At 39.9% G+C, this 16241-nt stretch overlaps 1 protein-coding gene across 2 annotated transcripts; it reads right to left on the bottom strand.

The window, feature by feature from the left end:
- Window positions 1–3744: 3744 nt before the first annotated feature.
- mapk14a (mitogen-activated protein kinase 14a) lies at window positions 3745–15907 on the bottom strand. 2 transcript variants are annotated; one of them, XM_035158791.1, is made up of 12 exons: window positions 15452–15907; window positions 12470–12599; window positions 12250–12308; window positions 9642–9753; window positions 8984–9013; window positions 8676–8723; window positions 8468–8582; window positions 7835–7906; window positions 6518–6597; window positions 5450–5528; window positions 5098–5271; window positions 3745–4967 (listed from the first exon to the last, which is right to left on the bottom strand). In XM_035158791.1, the coding sequence occupies exons 1-12, from the start codon at window positions 15568–15570 to the stop codon at window positions 4903–4905; spliced, it is 1083 nt and encodes a 360-aa protein (XP_035014682.1). In that variant the 5' UTR covers window positions 15571–15907; the 3' UTR covers window positions 3745–4902. The 2 variants fall into 2 exon arrangements, with proteins under 2 accessions (XP_035014682.1, XP_035014681.1); XM_035158790.1 differs by lacking the exon at window positions 6518–6597 and adding an exon at window positions 7063–7142 and having other exon boundaries at window positions 15452–15905.
- Window positions 15908–16241: the final 334 nt, after the last annotated feature.

Here is a 16241-nt window from a genome sequence, read left to right as displayed (position 1 = left end):
GGGAGGGTGAGGGTGAGAAGAATGAGGGAAATGAGTAGGATGAGAAGAATGAGGATGATGAGGAGGATAAAGAGAATGAGGAGGATGAGGAAAATGAGGAGGGTAAAGAGGGTGAGGAGGATGAGGAAAATAAGGAGGGTGAGGAGGATGAAGAGGACGAGGAGAATGAGGAGGATGAGGAGGGTGAGGTCGTCTCCAGTGCAGATGAAGATGCAGGTCAGACACCTCCATGTCTGGATGAGTGCATCAGGAGGCCCCTGTGTGCAGACATGTGCTGTTGGGCCCCTGCTGTGGAACAGGGTTGAACCACATGGCCCCTGAAGACAGATCCACGATCAACCAGCTGCTGCCACATTTTAACATTTGTTTACTGATGAATCAACATCACGGACGAAGCTGATCCACTGTTAAACCAGGTTTCAGTTTTGAAATAGGATTTCAATTTATTTAGGGAATTTTGTTTATGTTTTTACCACCATTGGTTTCAAGTTTTGAGTTTTATTTGTCCTATGCAAGTTAACACAGGGTCAACAGCACAATGAAAGGTGTTGGACAAGAAGAAAACGCTCAGCTCAGCAGTGCAATAGTTAAATTAATAGAAAAGCAGGGTAGAAAGAGCTTACTATAAAAAAAAGTCAAATACAATACTAAAACTATATAACTTCAAATGTGCAGTGTGACATTCGTTGCAAATGAAGTAGCAACTTTCACTGTGTGGAGTTTGTGTGAATAGTTATTGCACCGTGTGTGTATCAGTTATAAGCATTCATAGCTGATTCAATATGGAAACGACAAGTCACATTTCAATCACATTGAAGCGTTGAAGGTTACTCGGGTGCCATCTGGGGCTTTGATGTTCTACTGAGGTGTTTCAGATTCCTCAAGTAATGTGCAGTTTGTTAATTTACCAAAAACTAAATCACAAGTCGAGTCGGAGATCTGGGCCCCTGGTATCTGCCAGCTTCGCTTATGGTTTCATAAGACACCACTTACTTATACATGATGGTCACAAGGGGGAGAGAGGAGTTAGTTCTCATTTTTGTTGGATGATTTAGTATAAATGAGGGAAGGACGTGACGAGCATGTTGCTTCTCCTTTTTGGATGGAAAATGAAATCTATGTTAAGTTATGTAACTGAATATTTATGTTGTGGGGTTTATTTTACTACTTGTGTCACTGGTATCTTTTATAACTTTTTTCAACAAATATATTTAATTTTACCTTTAAAAAATGTAAAACCAAACTATATACACATACAAGTATACATACACATTTTCACTACTGTCTGTTGCTTGTTTCGTTATCAGGAAGATTACACAAAAACAACTGAACAGATTTCCATGACACTTTCACCACTTCCCCACGGACAAATTCATGAATCTTAATGAAAGAAATCAAGTATATTTAGGGAACTGATATTCATGAGTGTGTAATTTGGTGCAGCTTGGTTGGGGACTGTCGGGCCTTGTCAGAGGTCTCCGCTGTACTGAATTCTGGTTTATTTCTGTCATGCCAAATGTGGGGACAAAATGGACACATTTTAAAACAATACAAAATTACTCCATATAGAACTATTACATCTATAAATTTAAGCAATAAAAAGGTTTTTTTCACATCTCCCATTACATTGCCCTCAGCAGATGCAAGAGAAAACAAAAGGAAAAGGAAGCAAATCCACAATACTGTGTATATACACACATTTCATCATATATAAACTAATTAAAAAGCATTAAACAAAAGCTGACATGTGTCAATGTTTTAGACGCTATCAAAGTCTGAAGACAGTCCTGCAATAAATCCTGCCCTTTTGAATGTTATAATGTTCAGATTTAATTAGAAAAGAAGTTTTAGAGAGGTGTAGATTCAATAATACATTTGCAGGATGTAGTTTGTGGTGCTGCTGAACTGTGTTGCATTACACTGAGAGCTCTTTCATCACCTGTCAGTAGAGCACAATACAACTGGGCGTATTTTAACAGATGTTCTCTGCATTCATCTGTTATATCAAGCAGACTATGAAGCCTTTTTTTTTTAAAAGTTCAACTGGAGGAGGATGATGATGGAATGGACAGAAGTATATAAAGTAGATGTTTTTCTTTTGTTCCAAAGGTTCAGTGTGTAATATTTAGGTGAAAGGGATTTATCTGTAGATATTGCACATGAAATAACACTAGGGATGTTTTCACTAGTGTGTTTCCTCTGAATTGTATGGATTGTTGTTGTCTTTACCCTAGACTGGGCCCTTTATATTAAATACTTTATATTTACATCAGGAGCGGGTCCTCTCTACGGAGGCCGCCATTTTTTCTACAGTAGCCCAGACTGGACAAACTAAACATCTTTTGAGTTTTTATGACAACTGAAGGCTACCACAGGTTCTCTCTCATGTCTGGAAGGGGAGGGTGAGGTGAGGGGTGTTCAGCTGCAACATGAAACTTCACCACTTTATGTCACTAATTTCTACACACTGAACCTTTAATTGAAGCATCAACATGAGCACAGACAGACCTCTGAGTTCTGCTCAGGTTAAGGGTGATAACACTAGGTTTTTGTTTTTGACCACTTTTCTAGAGATGGAACCATTTTTTATGATTTCATATGGTTGCAAATAAATATTATTTTGATAACAGATTAATCTGTTCAATATTTTGTTTGTTGATCTTGAAAATAGTGAGATATGTTAATCATAGAGCCCAAAGAGATGCTTTCAAATGTCTTGTTTAGTCAATCAAAAGTAATTATCAAAATAAATACAAGGAAAACTCAGCAAATCTGCACATATGAGAGGCTGTCATTTTTGTCTGAAGGATTACTTTTTTTTATTGACAAATCAACCAATGTTATCTGCTTGACTTGAAAGTGGTTTTATCTTTTTAATCGTAGGTCTTCGTATGTTTTCAAAGTAAAATATTATCTAGGATCATTTTAGTAACTGGAGTAGAGCAATAATATTTCTCTGTGAATTGTATTGAAAAGTGAAGTGGCAAGAAAATACTTACCATAAATTTGTCATTAAATACAATGCTGGCATAAATGTCTTGGGTTACTTTCCACCTCTGTATTTTACTAGAGTCAAGCTATAGGCACTAGAGACAACAGTCTGCTATACACAAAACATTGTGTAGTACTTACATCATAGAGCCAAAGTCATACAGAACTATTCCCAGAGACAAGAACAGAGTCCTGCAGTAGATGGCGTGGCCCTCAGAGCCCTGATGGGAACATCATGGAGTCAGCCTGAGATTTCATGAGGTGACAGAGGACACTGAGACAAACTCAATCCACAGAAAGACTGTAGTCAGTTCTCAGACATTCTTTCAACAACCTACCAAGTACTTTTAAACTTTAAATGCAAAGGTTATTCAACTATTGTTAAATAAACAACTTCAGTAAGTTCTCAAGCCAAAATTTCAAACATTGGCAGCTCTTGTTTTTCGTCAACGACAGATTAAATATCTCAGTGTTAGTCAAATGTCTGGAGAAAACAAGAAAATAATAATGAACAATAAAATGCTATTTTCATGTTAGTGTTTGACCACCTAATCCTACACCTTTTTTTCTCTACTTATTCTGTCTATCTCCGCTTTGCCTGATGCCACTTCAGCAGGGCAGATACAGCGCTATGAAGGAATCATGGTCGTCTTTAATTATTACATTCATTAACACACTGATCACTGACCATGCTGATCTTTTCAGGATAAGGATGTAAAAAACATTCAGTAGAGGCAATAAACACACCACATGTCTCTTAAAAATAAGTCTTTATTTTGTTAAACAAATGACTGAAGATAGTAGTAACTCTGCTGGACTGAAAATAGTTAAAGGGATCTTTCGATTGTTGTCTATAAATACCACCTCCACAAAGTATAAATACATGTAGAATCCCTCTTTTACACATTTAAGCAGTATTTCTATTAAATGTTTCAGCATGACACTTAAAATGCCTGTAAACTAACAACACACCCTTGCAGACACACACAAAGTCTTTAACTGATGTACTGTACATGCTAAAAGTGATTGCTTCATAACAGAACCGCAATATATCAGAGATTAAAAAATATGGCACAGATATTTACATATTTTTGAGCAGAGCAGGTACCCATAAATATTTATTTTCCTACGTAGGTGCCACATTGAAAAGCACTGTCCTTTTAACAGTTGAGGCTCAGATTTTTCCGTGTAGCCAAAATATGCAGAAATGTCTCACAGGGCGTCTAAACTATGAACATTAAAATGTGTGAAATTCATTTGGTGAGCACTGAAGGTCAGTGACTACACAGAACAAGCACATTCTCAGTTTGTGACATATCTAAAAACTTAAAAACTGTAAAATTCACAGTCGCAGATATGAAACCCTTCAAACGTATCTCTTTAAATACAGAACAATCATGGCGATGACTGAATCAAAACTCATGTTACAAATACACGTGACCCAGTGCTATATGTGACACCGTGGCAGGGTGAGTGGCAGACCAGCATATTAGCATATTTCTTTTTTGATTGATAGATACAAAAGCTTATTCATAAGTTACTCAATAGAAAATTTAAAACACAAAATAGCACAGCTATAGGACCAGGTGTTTCAGCATCTCAGAGTCACAGTGATAAGTCAACGTCAAAATTTTGCTAATATCTGAAGAATATAAAATTAAGCCACTTATTGGCAACAAGTGACCTTTCCCAGCATTGGACCATCAGTGGTTCATAATTGACAATTAATGATAACTGGTCGAGCTCATGCTTTCTATGCGCTGGTAATGGTCTCCTTTACCTAAAGGCTAATCATGGACAATATTTTCCTGATCAAAAAAGACTAATACAAGTGTCTGAGCATTTGTTTACGACTAATGTTTGAGGTCGTTACAAATTTGTGGGATGCTGGGATGTGGGTGGCACGTCTTACTACTCCATGTCATCCTCATCGAAGGGAGGTGCCTCGAAACTACACAGCTCCTCGAAGGTTAATCCTGCAAGACACGAGAAAACGTCACGAGACTTCAACACGCAACAGGGTTCCACCACTGTCAGGAGGCAACCCACATTTTACAGCTTTCAGTCATATGAAGGAACATCAGATTTCATTTCATGAAGACATACGTTTCCACTCTTCGATCTCCAGCTCGCGACTCTCAAAGCTCTGGTCGTAAGGCTCGGCCTCAGGCTCGTCCTCTGGGTCATGGTACTGAGCGAAGTAGGAGTGGGCCAGAGCCTCGGCTGCTGTTATCCGTTTGTCCGTGTCCAGAACCAGCATCTTCTCCAAAAGGTCCACAGCTGAAAAACATGTGAACACAATTAAATCTGTGTTTCATTCATTCCCTCAAAGACTCTTTGAAAATCATAGTGTCCTTTCATGTAGAGTTTAAACCAAGATTAATGGTCAATTTACAAATAAATATTTACAGTTTACAGGGATTGCACAATAACAGAGCACAGCTCGTTCTCATATTACCTTGAGGGTTGGCACCGACGAAAACATCAGCAAAGCTCCTCTTGGGCATGTTTGGCAAGGAGCTGATGTAGTTCCTGGCCTGAGAAAATGTATAGAGTAAATCAAATGTCAGCACTACCAGCAGCAACATGTCGGCCACATTCAGCACCGCCTGTTTCATCATGCTCACATTATTTCATGCTATTGATTCTATTCAACGTATTCTATTCAATGTCATATTGATGTGGCACAAAGATAACACATGTTGGTCTTAAAGCTTGAGCCCTTTGCAGTTTACTACACTAGCAAAAATATGCTGCAGCTGTTTTTAGAATGTCCAGACAGTAAAACAACAAAGTGTTTACACTATAAATATCTTCAATATTTTTGGAGTCAATTGTAATCCTTTTTTAAATAAGACCACTACATCATTTTTGGATAATGTAGTGAATTAATGTAGTTGTGAAATTTGAGGAAAGATGTATTTTAACATAAACCACTGACTTGATAAGTGCCTTGTCAGTGTAAAATAAAAGGTTTAGCTTGCAGATTGAATTATTATGTCAAAATAACGGAAGAAAATAAAGTTTTACGAATTGTGCAACAAAAACAGAAGGAAAACCACAGAGGGAAGGATCTTTCACACAGAAAATCCTGTTAGTAACAGCAGGCCTGGCTATTGCACAATGTGCATGTCTACCTCTGAAAAGTCACTTTAACACTACTGGGGTGAAGTGACAAGCATGGAAATGTATTCACCACACAGGCTTAGAGCTGCTTGTGGCAATCATTACAATCACATGCAAGCATGTCAGATATCACACAAACACTACGATAACACAGGAAAGCCAAAAACTTCAACCCCTGCCTTAAGAGGTTATGCTCCTCTTTATACCCCACTTGACAAAAGGAGTAGTCCCTTAAGTCCTGCACTCTTATCAGTAGTGTGGTTGATAACAGCGAGCACATTAAGCTAAGAGCTGGGCAGCTTTAAATATAAAGAGGGAGAGTATAATACAGTAGGTCTGACTGTCCTCCCACCCCGCTCTTCTGTCTGGTCTAACGAGAGCAACTGTGGATCCGGCTCACCTCGTGGCTGGGCATCCTGCTTATTAGAGATGCTGGGGGCGTTCCTGTCAGACGCATTATCTGCTGAAGCTGGTTTATATCTATGAAGCTTGTGTCAAGGGGAGTATAGCGACAGAGCAGAGTTGGTTAAGAAGCTGCTTCTCAACCCAACACCGTGGGGCTAAACTCTAGATGCACTACAATGTTATGTTGAAAAGCAAACTTCAAGCTTTGAAGCAAAATGCGACAAAAACAAAGTTAGGAGGAGGAGGAGGAGGGATCGTCAGATGTAGAGGAAAGAAATAACACATCACTTTGCATTGCAGTCAGTGAAAGCCAGCACTCAATCACCTGTGTCACAATGATCCCACAGCAAACAGTTGTATTGACTCAGTTAAAGAGGAAGAAAGCAAGTCTCAAACCCACACAGCTGAAGGATGGAAAACATGCCGTCAATTAGAAAGCAGCTACAGTTTATACAAATGCTGAACAGCAGAGGGGCAAGTTTTAGTTTAGAGCAGAAAACTGGGTTAGAGAAAAACCTTGCATTGTTTTTGTGAACTCACAGACTCTGAAGATATTTTCATCAAGAGCCCGGGCCCTGGTGTTCCGACGAGCAGCATGATTAGCTTCAACTGATCAATGTCTACAAGCACACGGTAAAGGAAGACCAGACGCTGGGGGAGGAATCTGACCTCCATGTGAAACTTATACCACTTATACCAATATGTTTGATATTCAGTTTTACTAAAGTTACTGTATGGTACACACAGAGAGGAGCAGAGGAAGTCAATGTGAAACCTGTGAAAGCAGAACAAATTATATAACAACAGCGCACAACAGGAAAAGAGTGGAGACAGCCCAACTGTACACCTACATACAAGCACAGCCGTTAGTGTGAAAACACTGGCAGGAAGAGAGAGAGATAAACACAATTCTAAGCAGAGACACTGCAGATTGTTAGGCCCTTACAAAGACTGGCAGTGGTGCAGGCAGAAAGTGGACCCCAGCCAACAATGCATACTGATGGTGTAGGAGGAGTTGAAGCACGGCAGTAGAAACAGCAGAGGGTACGTGTCGAGACAGAGGGAAGTTTTGCAACAGGTACTGCGTGTTATGTTTACATTACTTTTTTAAAAAATGTTATATAAAAAGGCACCTTAGGCGGCATCATGTTGGAAGAGAAAAGCAGAAAAGCAGGTTGTTGTGAGTGGACACAAAAACCAAAGGATTGCAAATCCACTCCTTTTACTATGCTTACAAAAACAAAATAAATCAGTGAAACCATAACAAAATCAATGTCCCATATATACTGTTCTCTCGAAATGAAAAGGATACGGTCAGTGCCAGGAAACAGGGTTCTTCCAGTGAGGAGTTCGGCCATTATACAACCCACTGACCAAATATCAACTGAAACAAAGAAAAGGAGGGGAATTAAGTTAAGATTTGATTGTAAAACGACTTCATGATGTATAGATGCAGAAAGACATCAAAGGAGCTTTAATTCAGCAGATATTAGAACAATTTCAGTTAAATTATGTCAGCTGATAATTGAGAAGTAACTGTGACTTTGCTATAACTTCCGGGGCAAATGACTTATGATGAAGGAAAAACACACCAATAGCCAGTCTCCTCTTTCTTTTGGCTGTTTGTATTGGTCACTTGTAATGGATCAAACATCATACATTGCCATTTTCTGAGGATTGTGTGGTGTTAAAGACAATAACTCCCATGATCCTATGCTTCTTTGGTTTGATCGAGAGATCCCAAGAGGCCGAAGTTACATATTTAAAAAGGAATACATTTAAGGGAACCTTTTAAAAACATAATTTATGTCACGGTTTATGATGGATAAATGAACATCAGCTGATATATCACTATAAAACTTTTCTGTAACTGTATCCACAATCAATATCAACAAACATCTATATTGATATGGGCTTCAAAAACCCTGTGTCAGTCAGGTTATACCTGTCATGTTGTAGTGCATCCAGTTCAACATGATCTCTGGGGCTCGATACCAGCGGGTGGCAACGTACCCGGTCATCTCATCATCAGTGTGCCGTGCCAAACCAAAGTCCAAAATCTGAGAGCAGTGTAACAGAGTTGTAAATATTCACATTCGTGGGACGTTTTGGGGTTAACGTGATGTTTTAAATGAAAGCAGCAGTTCACTGACCTTCAGCTCACAGTCTTCATTCACTGCCAGGTTACTGGGTTTCAAATCCTGAAGGGAGAGAAGACATAAATGTGAATTAGTGTGATTTAAGTTTAGGTGATAATAAAAACAATATTGGGTCCAGAAAACATTCCTGCTCTAGAGAAATAGTCAAATAAAATAAAAACAAGTATGTCTCTTGTTCATTAATATTAAAATTAAAGACTGTTAGATGGAAAGTAAAAGGTCCTATGCCACAAGGTGTGGGGAGGCTCCGGGACTGGGGTAAAACTGACATTTGTCAGATTAAAATCAAAAGTGACACTTACCCTATGAATGATGTCTGCTGAGTGGATATACTGGAGAGAGATGGAGAGCACTTACATCAAATTACAACTTCACCAAAGATACAGTATATTGATTAAACAGTAAAAAAATAAAAAAAAAATCTAATTTGATCATTCGTAGAAAAAATTTAAAATAATTCCACATTTTGTGAAATGGGATTATTCACTATTTTTCTGAGACTTGGATGATGAAAAGAAGAAGAAGTTCAATATACAGAACTATAGCCATTTAGCTTAGCATTAAGACTGGAAACAAGTGCAAATAGGAGACATAACTCTATCCAAAGGCAACAACATCTGTCTCTTACCATCTCTACAGATCATTATTTAACACATAATATCTGGTTTGTTTAATCGAGTGTAAAAGCTTCAAACTCAACTATGACACACATACACACAGTGACACACTTGTATACTCAGACTGGGTAAAAACAACATAACTCTTGTCTTCATTAACAGAAATGGCGTACGTGTTAGTTCACAAGACGCATGTGGGGTCACATTTTAATGCCAGGTGTGAATGCACCCATTCAGAGCTTTCCACTTGCGATCATATCACAAAGAACACATGTTAATACCAGGTGTGCATGGGCCCCTTCTCACTCTCAGCGAAATCGAACTGTTCTTCTAATAATCTCACCTTTAATCCTCGGAGGATCTGGTATATGAGGAACTGCACATGGTCATCTGTGAGTTTCTGACATTTCACTATGTTGTTGAGATCTGCACCCATTAGGTGAGTCACCAGATACCTGCCGATGAGAAAAGATGGTTTTCACACCTTGAAGAGATAAACATCAGAAGTTATATCATATTTTCTAACATCACAAAAAGCCAGAAGGACATAAATCAATATATTTGCACTTCTATATTTTTTACCCTCAGAGTTGTTTGCAGGATGAAACTAATTTCCCATATGGCTGCGTGAGCTTAAACCCAGTTTAGCTGCCACTTCTTTCCACTCTCACTTCTCTCCAGAGGCACTGAGAAGGCCAAGCCCTTCACAAATGGAATGTCATTAAACAACACACCCAGATAAATGGGCTTAATGGGACCGCATCAGTGCATAATTCAAATCTAATCCCAGAGCATTTAAAAATGTCAGAACTGATGGAAGAAAAGGAGCAGCAGGATGCTACAGTGGCAGTTTTGCAGCCAAAACACACAAAGCCATGTGCTCCTGCGTCAGTCTGCTGCTCAGCAAATATCCAAATCAGGAATACTCTTCTATTCTCACACGGCACAGAGAGCACAGCTTTAAAATAGCACCTGGTTATGCTTGAACTTGTTCTAAGCAGCACTCACAGGGCCACAGACGCTCTGCAAAGTTCACCCGCCTTGGAAAAAAGGGAGATATAAATAGTGACCTCTGTTTTCCTCTCTCCTATAGAAACAGGAGCATGGCTGGAGCTGCGAGGAGCCTTACTGCAGCATTTGTATTTTTAGAGCAGAGGGGAGACCGAACTTACAGCACCTGCATATCTGAGATTTTTCCTAGATATCACATTGCACGCAGAACATTTCAAATGTTCCAGCAGATAAGCAGACAAAGAGAGCCGTGTTTCCTTGTGACGACCTGTCTTCTATGTTGTGCAAGAGAAGCTCCAGAGCACGAGTTTCTGCTTCTGCACAACCCACCTATTTACTCTCTCTCGGAACTCCAGTCTACACACAGGCTACATGTGTGATCTTGTATTGCCTTCACATTCTGCAAATCAGGGAGGAGCACGGGACATTTTCAGAGGACAACTTTCAGTTTTAACAGCAGAACATGCAGTCACTGCTTCTTACTGTGTGGGGGAAAGGTTCCAGTAAATGTCTATGTTCCTGTTCGAGTTATGCAACAATTCTGCAAAACTGCTGCTCATTCAAAGACTCCACCCTGCACCAATTTAAAGTTCTTTAACACTGCTATATGCATGATAGAACGGTAAGAAAAAGACAAGAATGTCACTCAGGAGGATGCATTACTTCACCAAGGCCCAACAGTTCTCTTAAATTCCATCAAGCTGCACAAATTTCACAACCTCATAGATATCAGTTACCTAAATGTGCCTGTTTTGTTTTTTCCTCAAGATCTATGAATGTCAAATGTTAAAGGAAGTGACATATCAAAATCCTAGATTCGCCCCCAGATCTACACCAAAATTTAATGGGTTCTTTCCTGATCCATCCTCCTACCACATCTTTCCACCAAAATTTGTGCAAATCCAAATCAGTTGTTTTTGCGTAATCTTGCTTAAAAAACCAATAGCTCAAAAATAACACAGCAAAACCAGAGTTATTGTCCATTTTATTCCACTCCTTCCTAACAATATTATGCTCCATCATGATCCATAATAAAACTCCAAAACAAATGCATGCAATCATTCATGCAATCATTTATTCTGGTTGATCGCCACAGACAGCAAGTATGAGCTTTTGACTAGGTGTTCAGGAATAATGAAATAAAATATCATCCTTTAGATGAGGGAGTGCTGTTGTTGAGCCTCAAAACTAAACGTTTCTGGGTATTGAAGTCAGCAATTTCTCTCAGAATTTAGGTGTGTTTCCTCCCACACTTATGACATGTTAGGTATGAGGAAATGTTCTTGGCCACAACTTCAGATTTGAAGTGGATCTCAAACTGGGCGCAGCACTGCTCACTGCGGCAAAGAACATTTTAAAGATGAACTTGGAAATGCATAAGGATAATAAATCTAGCTCCAAGTTACAGTTGAGGTACATTCTTATGACGGGTGTCGACTGAAATCCGCCACAATCTGATTTGGAGACAAGAAGAGGAAGAGGAAAAATCCAGTCGACATACAACGGGGGAGGTAGCAGGCACGTCTGAGGAATGAGTCATTGTCTAGTTTCTCACTTCCCATTTCTAACAACTTTCAACATCAACCAATAACAACTCTATGTTTGCCATAAGCAAAGCAACTACAATGTGTGCAACAAAGCTAGATACTGAGAATCACAGGGAAGGAAGCTGGTGGTGAAGTAAGTCTTGTAACAGGCAGAGATTGAATAACTAAGAGTGAGTAGTCTGCCTAAAATGTGTTCCACTTTGCTTTGGCCTGCTGGCCGGCCTCCAGGTGTTTCCTAGACAAAGCTAGGATTGTCCACTGCTGCAAAACTAAAGGCTGCAGCTTGTTGAACCCTGTTGTTAAATTATGCACAAGTGTTGCTGAGGTGACTCTCTGACCCCAAGTCAATGTGCACAGAGAGGGAAACTGGGGATTTACTCTGGGTAAACTTACACATCAGTGAACTCCTTCAGAGAAGTAGCTGGGGAAAAGACGTCTAGGAGGCCAATCACCTGCACAAAAACAAAAATGATACATATATTGACAGATTCACAACCAAAAGAACAATGGACAGAGATTTAAGTCTGTAGCTACAGCCTGTAAGGCATTACATAACCAAACACATACTCTGTTTACCACCAGACAAAACCAAAAGAGAAACTATTTGACTCACATTTTCATGTTTCATGTGCTTCAGCAACCGCATCTCTCTGTACATTCTCTTGGCGTGGATGATGGACTGAAATGGCCGAGAGAGCTTCTTCACAGCGACCTTCAAATTACTCTTCCTATCATATGCAGAACTGTTGAAGAAAACATTAAAGATTGAAACTCATTAATCATTAACAACTTGTTTGGGATCATTTGTTTTGCCAGCAAGGGCTGCTTTAATTATCCAAACCTGCCAAACAAGTACTGAGCAGGTTCAACTAGAGATGAACTTTCGAAAAGCAAGCAGGTCAGTTTTTAGGGAGATGAGAAAAATGTTTTCCTATGGCTCAGAATGGGCTGAGTTTGCTCTCAAAATTAAATTAGTTGCAGGAAGGGCTGCTGAAGGCTGAGGAAAAAAGACGACATCAGCAGAAAATGTCATCTCTCAGCAGACTGGGGGCAGTGCCTGCATCACTCCTTCACTCTGAAGGCTGAGTGTCCTTTACTCAAACTTAACATTTCCTCCTCCTCAGCTCAGCCGAACATACATCCACACTAATTCGATTTCATTTTCAAATGAAACCAGTCTCCACGCAGACAAGCATTTTCAGGATGCAAACATGGGTGTGTATGTCTTTTTTACACAAATATTTTTTTAAAAACAGAGTTTTCAAACAAAAATGGGTCTCCGCATTAAGGGCTTGAAAGCTTTGGAATAGCGTGGGAAAAAATGAATGTTCTAAAAGTCTTCTTCCACTTTGATAAGAAAATATAAATAATATTCATCAGTAGGTGAAACAGGTCGTCGTCCAGAGTTCACTCCCTGGCTCCTCGTGTCCATGTCATATTGCAGAGATCTTCCATGGTGCCATTGTAGTGCAAGTTTGAATAAGACATAAATTTAAAAAACACTTTAAATAAAAGTAATGTATAAACATAGTGCAATCTCCACTAATGCTGCTGTATATTACATTTTTAAAATAAATGTTACTATGATTAGTATTTTTTTTTATGATGACGTGGACATTTTCAGTTGTGTGTCATCACTACAATGTCAAACAGATCTTAAGATGGTGCAGTTCCAGTATAAAATAACTGGTGAGAGATTCTTCATAACTTAATGGTAGAGTCCATCATGTAAACACTGAAGATATACAAGGCAGTGTGCTAAAAAAAAACAAACAATCACACTGGTGAGCAGTCAGTAATCTGGCCAGCAACAGATTATCCTATTGCCCGGCAACAAGCACAGCTGTCAGCTTCCATTTGCAAAACAAACATCTGCCCACTAAATCAAGTGCACGGCTGGCAGTCTTGTGTCCTAGATAGTATCAGCATAACCTATTTCAGCAACACACCACAGAAAAAGCGTCATTCAGCGAAAGCATACTCTCCCTCCACCAAGGAGCATGAAGTTAATCCGCCTTAACAACAAGGTGCTCTCATAAGAGAACAATAAGAGAGCAGGTATGACAGGATCTCAACTGTAAATACAAACGTTTGTTCTGCAGGGTTTTTTATCAATACTTTTTTTTTATCACTTTAAAAATGATTTAATTTAGACATGCTATTAATTGGATGAGACAATTTAACACATAAGAACTATATGACCAGAAAATGTATTATTTCATGGTCATACTGGCTGTATTGTAATTAAGTCATACACAATTACAACAATGGTTTTTATTATTGACTAATCTGTTAAAATATTCTATAGTTAATAGTGTTCATGAAGTCTTTAAACTACCAGAAAACCAGTCCAAAAAAGGACAAATATAACAAATGATAGTTAATCAGTAACCGTGATCAATGGACTGTAAGTTAAAATAACTCATGGATCAGCTATTTTCCTTTCATCAACATTTCTAGTCATAAAAATAATGGGCTCCACGGATAGAGCAGGTTGTCCACTAACATATCGAGAGTTAATAGTCAATGTACAATAGTAGGATAAGAGCTTTGAGTGTTTTTAAGACGACATGTAACTGGTGGAAATTACCTAGATAAGGGCTGCTTTTGTTTGCTATTTTAGAAATTCAATAAATTAACAATAACTCAAAAGATATTCTGCAGATTTCAATAATGCTGATTATTGTTAGTTGCAGCCATATCTGAAACATTATACAGATTGCATATTTGTGTGAAAGTGCCAATATTGAGAAACAACATGACACCTGGGGCTAAAATGATTAGCTCATTAAAATGAGTCAATTCAAGTAAATATAATCTGCAAGTATTTAAAAGAAAATTAATAGTTTCAGTCGTTTTTCCAGCAAAATACAATGAAAATACAAATATTCGCAGATTGTAAACTGTCAAATGAAGGTGCGTGTGCAGCAGTATGATGAAAATATGAGCACAATTACATGCATGGACTGCATTGAAAAGATATAAAGTGAATATGATCAGATATTGCACAGTCTGTGGTGGTGAGTCAGAAACCCATTAACTATCCGGAGACAGCTGTCTGCTAACCTCATCAAAGGTGATGGGAGTTTCCAGTGTTACTGTAAAACAAATGATATTCCGGCAACAACACGTGAACCCGCGGTGTAGAAAAGTATTAAGAGCGATCGATTCAATTCCATTTTATTCGTACAGCGCCGAATCATAATAAACATGATCTCGAGACCTGAAACAGTTGATGAGTCAGTTTCGTGGCTGACACATGCACACCGATCGCACGGCTACTTTCTCGGCAGTTAAACATAGACGTAAGTGAGCAGCTTCCTGTAGCGCGAGTGCGTGTGGAGCTCGAGAGGAGAGCTACGGCTTTCACAGGTGGAGAATTCGCCCGTAAAACAACAGAGTCCGCATGTTTTTTCTCGCTGAGAGACACGTCGCGGCTCCACCTCGCTAGCAAACAATCAGGACGAGCTAACCTGACTTTAGCATCTGCTGCACAGGCCTCGTCTAAATGAATGGAGGTTAAGTTAGGTGACCAGGCGACGAGGCACGGGCTAACTTGACGGGGAAAGGGGGGGTGGGGGTGGAAGTGACTCACCACACGGATCCGTAGGCTCCGGAGCCCACCGGGGACAGGCTCTGGTAGCGCTCCGGGACTTCCCATATCGTCTTGTTGACCTCCTGTCGGTAGAACACGGGTCTCTCTTTCTGCGACATTCCTGCAGGACCAGCCGCCGACCGCCGACTGCACTTTCTGCGCACACCGAGCTGGGTCCTCCGAGCGAGCCCGAGTTCAACTTTTCCACCAAGTTGCCGAAGCGAAGGGGCGCGAAACGAGCGGGTTCCCTTCGACCGTCGGACAACTTTACACCGTGTTCACCGAGCCGCCGTCGCGCTGAACGCTGCAGAATCGCCGTCCTCCTCTGCTGCCGCTGCGTGCACGCTTCCAGACGCTCGCGCTGGTCGCTCCCTCCCTGTGCTAACTCAGACACCTCCGAGATCACAGCCCCGCTAACTGCCTGCACCGCCAAGTCCCGCGAGAACACAGCACCCGGGACAAGCGCGAGAGCCGACGGGAGGACACCAACTGAAACCCGTGCTGCTTTCAAGTGTTCCCGGAAGTCAAGTCATGTGTTTATTATTTAGAAAAAAATAGCTGTTCGTTTATCACTGGTATGTGATTACGCACGAGAGCAAAGGACTAATAATAGTTTAGTTAAAAGAAGTGATTCAAAAGTGACTCGTCCTCGACACCCGGTTGCGGACAGTAACCAAATATATTTACTTAAGTAGGATCAAAGTTAAGATAAGATAAAACTTTATTGATCCACACAATGGGGAAATTCCGTTTTTGCAGAAGCAGGGAAGTCAGAATGAGATAGACAAGG

This window comes from Hippoglossus stenolepis, chromosome 6, assembly GCF_022539355.2.
Source record: "Hippoglossus stenolepis isolate QCI-W04-F060 chromosome 6, HSTE1.2, whole genome shotgun sequence".
In the NCBI taxonomy this organism is placed as follows: domain Eukaryota; kingdom Metazoa; phylum Chordata; class Actinopteri; order Pleuronectiformes; family Pleuronectidae; genus Hippoglossus; species Hippoglossus stenolepis.
This window is presented reverse-complemented; position numbering and strand designations above follow the sequence as displayed.